General features: G+C 59.5%; 1 protein-coding gene across 2 annotated transcripts in view; it reads right to left on the bottom strand.

Moving 5' to 3' along the window:
- Window positions 1-433: 433 nt before the first annotated feature.
- SLC38A10 (solute carrier family 38 member 10) overlaps window positions 434-8,445 on the bottom strand; it is a 32,554-nt gene continuing 24,542 nt past the window's right edge. The window contains exons 11-15 of one of the 2 annotated variants that reach the window (XM_026860970.1): window positions 7,954-8,124; window positions 7,216-7,695; window positions 6,523-6,630; window positions 3,910-4,089; window positions 434-3,596 (exon numbers count right to left, since the gene is read on the bottom strand). In XM_026860970.1, coding sequence (XP_026716771.1) covers window positions 2,449-3,596; window positions 3,910-4,089; window positions 6,523-6,630; window positions 7,216-7,695; window positions 7,954-8,124 — 2,087 coding nt within the window. In that variant the 3' untranslated portion in view covers window positions 434-2,448. The remainder of the gene's footprint in view (window positions 3,597-3,909; window positions 4,090-6,522; window positions 6,631-7,215; window positions 7,696-7,953; window positions 8,125-8,445) is intronic. The other variant, XM_026860971.1, reaches the window with a different exon arrangement.

The raw sequence follows: 8,445 nt of genomic DNA, 5'->3' as shown, positions 1-8,445 counted from the left end.
CCCTTCCTCCGCTCTCCCGCTGCGCTCCCGCCTTCGGAGCCGTTTCCCAGCTCTGTTTCCCCTCCACAGCAGAATTCCCCGCAGCAGGAACCGCAGCCGCGGGGCCCGAGCTCTGCAGACAGACGGACACCGGCCCCGGGGCGGCAGGACCGCGGGGACGAGCCGGGCGCTTCCCGCTGCCGAAGGCTCCGCTGCAGCTGCTTGATCCCCCGAATGCCAAATCAGACGTATTTCTCCCCAAACCAGGCCCCGTGCGTGAGGGCAGCGGGAGGATCGCGGCCTCATCCCCGGCGGCAGCAGCAGGGAGGAGCAAAGCCCAAGGAAAGCACAAAAATCACTTTTCCTCCAGCAGCGTAACTCCCCGCGGGCACAGAGCGAAACCCCGGTGCCTGAGTGAGGCTTCTAGATTTAATTATTTTTTAATTAAAAAAAAAGAGAATCCGGATCAAAATGCTTCAGCTTATTTTATTGATCAGCTCAGTCTTCCCTCCGCTCTGACGCAGCACCGGCTGCCTTCCAGCCCGGCGGCTAGGTTGGGCTGCACCTTTCCCCGCTGCTGAGGAAGGGGCAGCAGCATCTTTGGTCCTTTTTTTGCGTTCACACAAACTCGACGCCAACAACCACAGGCGGGTCTGGCAGCGCGGGGCGGGAGCCTGCCCACACCCTGCCTGCGCAGGCAGCCCCTGGCAGGCAGGGAACGGCGGGAAGGGGCAGATCCAGCTCCCTCTCGCTTCAGAAAGGCCGGTCGGTGCCGCAGGGGACAAAGCCGGGACCCGTCTCCCCGCAGGGACGCGGCGCTGCCGTCCCTGCCCCGGCGGCTCCGGGGCTCCCGGCCACGTTATTGTGCTTTGGGACAGCGTGATGGCGAAGCTGGCTTGTACAATGGGGGGTCCTGAGGGTTAAGGCCATGACAGGCACGGGGATGTAGCGCGGGTGGTCCTCCTGAAGTACGCCCGGGGTCCGTGGCTGTTGCCCTGTGGCTCTGTGTCATTTGAATGAGAAATTAAGACGACGTCCTTCGAGCAAGGGGCCCACGTCCCAGGCGGGCGGCAGCAGAGTTCCCAAGTGACCCGAGCCGCTGTGACAGTCCCGCGTGTCCGGTAACGACCCCAGCTCTGCGAGGTCCCATCAGACACAGACTCGACAAGGCTAATTTACCAAAGACACGTTGAGAGACGGATATAAAAACCACCACAGTGATGAGGTCTGTAGACTCCAGGCTGGGAAATTTCAGCCGTTCTAGTGAGAGCTTTGGGATTCGATTTCGTACATTCGCAAGTCAGGATGTAAAAACACACAAAAAAACCCACAAAGGGATGAATCACTGTCTGGGAGCCTGAAACGAACCAGGGCTCTCAACGCAGCTCTTCCCTTCCTCCCTCATAAAATATATTTCCAGGGGCGGAGTCCTGACATCTATGGATGGAAAATGCGGCGCAGAGGGGGGCTGGGAAGAACGCACAAAACAAACACGCTCCACCACGTTACAGAGAGAAGAGGTAGGTATGCTCGAGCCAAGCCCCCGAGTCCGCCCTTCTAAGCCGCGTCTTTTGTTCCCAAATTAGTCATCTCTTGCAGAAAAATCCAGCTGGTTTGGGAAGGGGGTGGGGGCTAGTCTGCAGCCCCCCCGGGGTTGAGCTTCATAATGCACTTTGGACAGGAGAAGTCAAGCTTGAAAGCACAGAGGAGAGCTGAGCATCCGGGGAGGGTGGCGAGAGCAAAGCTCCGTGTTATTGCTAGTGGGTGGCCAACCAATTGAATCCCTGGGAGTAGAGGCAGCACAACGGCAGCAGTTGTGCCCGTTTAAGGCAGCGTTTCTACTAAACTAGGTTCCTAAACCACAACTATCTCCTAAACATGCAAGACTAACAGCTCCCAATTCAAGAGAAACACCAAAGCAATTGGCTAAGCCGGTCCTCAACTCATGACTTGATGCTTCTCCAGAATAAAGCCCTTCCCCGAGGCCTCGATCCCCGGGTCCCTCCTCCCGCAGCCCCACGCGGGCAGAGGAACCTCTCGGAGGACCCACCTCGCTTCGGGGGTCGGGAGCCGGGTGGACAAGGCAATCTGATATGGATGAGATGTTGAAAAAGGTCCTTGAAAGCTGGTCTGGCAGGGAACCAAGGCAGGTGGCAACCTCCGAAAGCCAGAGGACAGCGGGACAAGCTTTTCTTTCACGGGTGCCAGCTCCTCGGGCAGGCGCAGGGAGGTGCTGCCACGGCAGAGGCTCGAGCAGCCGCCGCTCCCCTGGACGGTGCTCGCAGGCCCGAGGAGATCGCGTGGGCCCAAGCGCTGCGTCCAGCAAAGCGCTGCTGGCTCAGAGCAGCCCCTGCCTGAGCGACAGCGGCCAAAAATCCAGCTGGTGGAGTCGAACCTTCCCTCTGGAGCTCCTCAGCCCCGCGCCAGCGGCCAACACCCGCAGCCACCCACCGAGCACGACCACCCCGCTCACACGCTCCCGTCCGCCTGCGTCATCTGCTTGATCTGCCGGCTGTGGACCACCTGCTGAGCCCCCTCCGCGACTTGGTTTAATCGTGTCTCTAGAGCGCTCCGGAGGTCGTTTACTTTCACATCTGGAAGGGGGTTGAGGCCAATGAAGACCCCCGCCCCCTGAGCAGCCTCCTCTTCATCCTCCTCGGGAGGCAGCAGGTCCCGTCTCCTCCGGCGGAGGTCCAGGTCCGCCTGCAGTTTCAGGTCACGGTTCGGTTTGACGTCGTGCTCCAGTTTCTGGTCCCCCTGGGCAGCTGCTCCTTTCTCAGACCCTTTCTCAGGGCCTGGTTTCTTCTCAGCATTGTTGGAGAACACCCCGTCGCCGTGCCTCTGCTTCCTCCGCAGACCTCCCTGCGGGTCCTGGGCCTCGTCCACCACGTTCTCTCGAGGAGCTTCTTCCTTTAGGTCCCCTCTGCCAGGCAGGTCCCTGCGCAGGTCTCGCTGCCGCCCGCCAGCACCCTCAGCTCCCTCGGCGTCTGCACCTCCGCGAGGCTCCCGCAGGCGCTGCTCGCTCGCTGCCACTCTGGAGGAGCCCAGCGCCACTGCCAGGTCTTTGGGCTCCACCTGACTCAGTGCTTTGGCTTTAAGGTCGATTCCTGAGTCTCTTTCCAGACTCTTTCCCTGAACTTTGGCAGCCCCCAGCTGTTCTCTTTGGATGGGAGCTGTAGCTACTTCCACAGCTTTCAGGGAATTCTTCTTCTCGTGGACGTCTCTTCCAGCTTTGGCTTCGCGATCTCCTCCTAAATCCTCCGCCAAGGGTTTCTTTTCTAGGTGGTTTCTGGCTGCTGGAATGCGTTGGGCATCCCCGTGAAGGGGATCCCAGTTCTCCGCTGCATTTTTAACAGCTCTCTCATTCTCCTGTGGCAGCACCTTCCGCTCCTTGGGAGGAACCCCGGGAATCTCACGCCTGTGCCCAGCCTCTTCCAGCTTTCCTGCAGCCCCCCTGCGCTGCTCCGCGGAGTCAGCAGGCTGCCGGCCCGCGCCCGGCGCAGGGGGCTCCAACAGCTCCTTGCTGAGCAGCTTTGCAGCAGCTTCTTGCTTAGCCCCGAGGCCCTCGTCCTCCTTGCTCTTGGAGAAAGGCACAGCGGGCTCCTGCTGCGTTTCCGCTGCAGAACAAAAAAACGACACAGAAAAGCTTTTTTCTTACGGGTGAGAGAGAGGCCCTTCTCCTGCCACCACGTTCTGCACGACGAGGCAGGAGAAGAGATCAATGGCCATAGGGGAGAACAGGGCCAGCGCGGGGGAGAGCGTTATCCCCGCGTTATCCCTCGGAGGCCGGGCTCCAACACGGGAATGGCTTTTGCAGAGCGGACTCTGCCACGTGCTGAAGGGACTTGGAGCTCTCTCTGTCTGATTTTAAAAGCTGCTCGGGGCAGCAATCAGCCTGCGGAGGGCTCACGTCTCTGGTGACGTCCTTACCTTGCTTTGGCTTCTCCTCCCCGCCCTCCTCCTGCCTTTGCTGGTGGATCTCCTTGTGCTGCTCTTCTATCACAGCCAGGAGTTTTGCCTGCTGGTCAAGTAGCTGCTTCTGCTGGACCTGCTGTTCTTTGATCACCTGCAGCAGCACGGCATGATCAAGCAGGTTCGCCTGCCCTGCTTCTAGAAAAGGAGAAAAAAAAATAATAAATCCACAACCCAAACCCCTCACTAATCTTCTGAGCGCTGGAGGGGCTGCAGGGGTTTTCCCGGGCAGGAAGGTCCCTGCAAACACCACTCACTCGCCAGGAGCAGGGAAGGACGCGGCCCCGCTCCGCCATACCCCTGCCAAGAGCCCGGCCTGGCCTCACGCAGGACATCACCCCCCCAGGACTTGGGTGGTGGGATCAAAACTGAGCTCTCGCTAACAGCTCAGGGAGAAAGCCGTGAAGAAAAGGTCGAGGGGAGCGGGTCTGCTGGGGCCCCAGCGCAGGGAAGGACGAGGCGGCGGCTCGGCGCTGGAGCTGGAAGAGGACAGGACCAGCAGAAGTCGGTCGGGAGCGAGGGGCTCGGCGTCCCCAAGCCTCCTGTGGTGCTGGGGAAGGCCCAGAGACCTCTCGAGACCAGCCAGGCTTCTCAAACCCAGATCACCTCAGAACGCACTGCGAGACTTCATCGCAGCTAAGCCAAGCCTGGAGAGACCACAAACAGCAAATCTTAGCAGGAACTGGATGGAAGAAGTCAGCTAAGGCTCAGCCCCGGGAGCTGCCCTCAGAGGGAAGGATCCCTCTCTGACAGAGATGCCCCACACGGCGGGATAAACCTACATGGAAACATCGACCCAACGAGTGGGGTAGAGGGGCTGAGCTGGGTGTTCGCAGGGAGCCAGTCCGAGCGATGAGAGGCCACTGCTGTCTCTTCTCCCAGCTCAGCCAAGTGAAGGTCTAGCCCGGCCCACGGCGGGAAAACACCCGCGGAACAATCCCGCTGAGGTTTTTGGCTCTGAGCACGGTGAAAGGGCCAAAATCTCCAGCAGCAATCAGAGGCTTAACGGCCGAGTACTCACACAGGTGGCCACAACAAAACCCAGCTCTCCCCTCCAAGGGACGGGAGGGGGGGAAATCCCTGCCCTGCCCTTCGCACCCGCCAAGTCACACACAGCGGAGAGCGCGCTTCGGGCCGAGCAGGAGTGACTCACGTCGATTCACTCGCCGCAAGCGACACGTCACGCACAAACTGTGAGCCCCAGGCCTGCAGGGAAACGCTGCTGCCTTTTCTCCACGCGGACAGACACGCAGACGTCTCGTCTCTGCGTGTCGCTCCCACGCCAGCAAGCAGCTTTCCTCCAAACCTCAAGGTGTTTCTAGACTATTACACCCCACAGGAAATAATGTCAAAATTAATAGCCTGTAAAATGCCATTTAAATTAAAAAGGGATGCTGTCCAGGTTAATCCTCCCCCTGTCCCGCTAATCACCCGCAAGGTGATTACAGAGAAATATTTCCAGTTCACGTTATGGCACTATTAGCTGAGGGCCCCTGGAATTCCCCTTCCACTCCACTGCGAGGGGGAATTCGGTCCTTTCAAGAGAGCAATTGACTTCTGGAGATCTGTTTATTTTTCGCACTTTGCTCAGAATAAACACCGAAAACAGAAGTCGGTTTCTACTATCTCGCCCTCCGAGCCCGCCGGGTCCCAGCTCGGCCTGGGAATGTTTGGGTTGAGCACGCAGCAGGCAAAGGTTTAACGCCAAATCAAAGCGTTTCTCACCGAGAGCTCCGCAAACACGCGGGGCTCGGGTGTTTGTGCAGCACACCTCTTCCACACAAACAACGGGCGACGCGATCTCCCGCCTCCTCCTTTGATGGTGGGGGAAGGAGGCCTCAGGCAGCGTTTCGGCTGGGTTTTGACAGGCACTCTTCATAAAAAACACCTTAAACGGTTCTAAAATGAAGGTACCCCGGGCAGATACACCCGGAGCACCCAACAATGGTCCCGGGGAGGCAGCTGTTCGCAGGGAGCACCCCGGGGGCTGCGCACCCTCCGCTGTGCTCCCGTGAAGCCTTTTCACCCTTTCCACCCTCTCTGGGGATGAAGCTCAGCTCAGAGCAGAGGAGCAGAACGAGTCCGGAGCACCTTTGGGTGACACCCTCACGGGGCAGCATCCCCGGCATCAACCAAGACGGAAAAAAAAAAAACCCACGGAAACTCAGGTCTCTCCATCCTCCTTGAAAGGTGAAGAGTCCTCACGGTCCGTACCCACCACTAAGCTTTTTGCGCTCACGTTTTGCAACACAGAACGGACAGAAAAGAATTAGAAAACCAAGATGTAACCACTAAACAAAGCAACGTGCCCGCCAGGAGCGGAGCCTGCCCGCTGCCATCGCTCATCGGGCCAAACTCCCATCACCCCCAGACCAGAACGACGGCGAAGAGCCACGGGACCCGCCACGAGCGGGCTCAGCCCCAGGAAGGGCTCAGCCCCAGCACGGAGCCAGCGTGACACACAGCCTCGAGCAGCCCCTGCGCCAGCCTGCGCCGCAGGCCTGGCACCGTCCTCCCTGCGCTCACAGCTCCAGCCTCCCCTCCCGGCACGGCCCGGGGACGCACGCTCACCCTCCAGCTTGCTCTCCACGTTCTCCTGTTGCTTCTCCTCGGTGTTTCGGAGCTCCCTCGGCTCCAGCTGATCCGCTCTGTCCGGAAGCGGCAGCTCCTGCTTCTCACCTGCGGACAAACAGATCGACAGACCTCTGCAGTCAGTAAGGATGCTCCGGCAGCAGATGTTCTCTAAAATGACTCTACGTCGCATTGTCCCTCCCTGCCCGAGTCGGCACAGTTTATATTCAACCCGATAACTGCAAGGGAAGTAATAAAAAAAAAAAAGATTTAACAATCTTATAGACTCGTGGCAGTGAGCCAGCGCTAACTACCTCAGCCAATTAAAATGCAAGAACGGTTCTAACTAGCGTTTAGACGGGCACTTAGCAATGTGTTACCTGTCAAGATCTCCCGGCTCCGTGTCCCCAGTGAGTTCGGAGACGCACGGGAACAGCATGGCACCTGACATTTAGCAGGCGAGCAAACAACTGTTTGACAGATACTAGAGTAGCTGTCAAAGCCACCAGATTCCCCCTTTTCCCCAACAGCTGCTGAAGGGGCCGTGCACACTCACACGCTAATCTCGTGAAATTAAAAGGAAACACTGGGGTGTGTAGGTAGGAATAAGCAAATTGCCCAGTCTCTGGCTGGGGGGGAATTACAGGCCAAGAGGAGAGTTTGTTCAGACGAGCCTCTGTGGAAGGAGCTTACCAGGGTCAGCTTCCTTCTCCACAGATTTCACAGCCTCCTCTGCTTTCCTGGGGAGCTGGAGCTTTGATTTCTCCCCGTCACCTGCAGCCTCAGCTTTCTTCTCACCGTCCGGCGCGGCAGCTTGCGCCTTGGCTTCCAGCTCTTGTTTGTCTGGCTCCAGCTCTTTGTGTGGCAGCCTGCCATCCTGCTGCACGATCACCTCCAGGACGTTCTTCGGATTTTTAGCGGGCTCGTCAGTCCCTCCCCGCAGTTGGCTCTCAGCAATCGCTTCCTTCCCTTGTTTCGGGCCAAGTGCCTCATTCTGGGGATTCAGGGCGGCTGGTTCCTCCAGCACCGGCTTCAGCAGACGATCGTCGGCTCCTCCGGGCACGAGCTTGTTCTCATCGGATTCCTCCCGCTCCCGCCCCATGTCCACCACCACTTCGTCGTGCGGGACGGGTGGCTCGTGGCGATGTGCTTCCCCCACGGGCAGGGCAATCCCTAGGGCGGAGACAGGCGGGGTCAGGGGGCCCGAGACTGACGGGAGAGAGGAACAGGCACCCCCAGCTACCCGCTGCCCCGTTTCAGCCCTGCCCCATCAGGAGGCTGCATTCCCAACCAGCCTCGGCAGCATCAGACGCTAAATCCCCTTCAGTCCGCGAGGTAACGAGCAGAGAGCAGGATCTTTATCTGAACCAGTCCTGCACCGTGCAGCTCCCAGCCCCAGAGCTGGCACCCCTTCCCCACTTTCCTCATTACCTTGATCAGGACGGTCAAGCTGCACTTTCTCCTCCGGCTTCCCTCTCTCCTCCTCTCTCTTGGGTACCTCCATGGGCACCTTGATTTGCGGCTGCTCCATCTCCTCCTTCTCCTCCAGCAGCTTCGGTTTATCGCGGTCATCCTCCGCCTCCTCCACTGCCGGGTTCTGCTCTGCAAACACAGGACAGTTAACGCCACGAGGCTACGGGCGGCCGCAGCGTCAGGCCACCGGCAGGACCGCGGCGACTGCTCTGTCTGCTGCAGCCCCCTTTACCGACACCAGCAGCCCAGCCGCTCTGTTCCCTCCAGCCTTAGCACGGGGCGGGGGGTCGGGGGCTTTTGTTCTGGGGTCGCCTGTTTGTTTTCCCTACGGTGGCTTGGGAAGGAGCTGCCGGCAGGGAACCCCAGGCCAGGCGGGAGACGGGGCCGGCGGGGACCGGCTGCCGCTGCGAGCCCGTGCCGCCAGATGGTAGCATCCTCCCGGCTCCCCCG

This window comes from Athene cunicularia, assembly GCF_003259725.1.
Source record: "Athene cunicularia isolate RWA chromosome 18 unlocalized genomic scaffold, athCun1 chr18_part1, whole genome shotgun sequence".
Lineage (NCBI taxonomy): Eukaryota > Metazoa > Chordata > Aves > Strigiformes > Strigidae > Athene > Athene cunicularia.
This window is presented reverse-complemented; position numbering and strand designations above follow the sequence as displayed.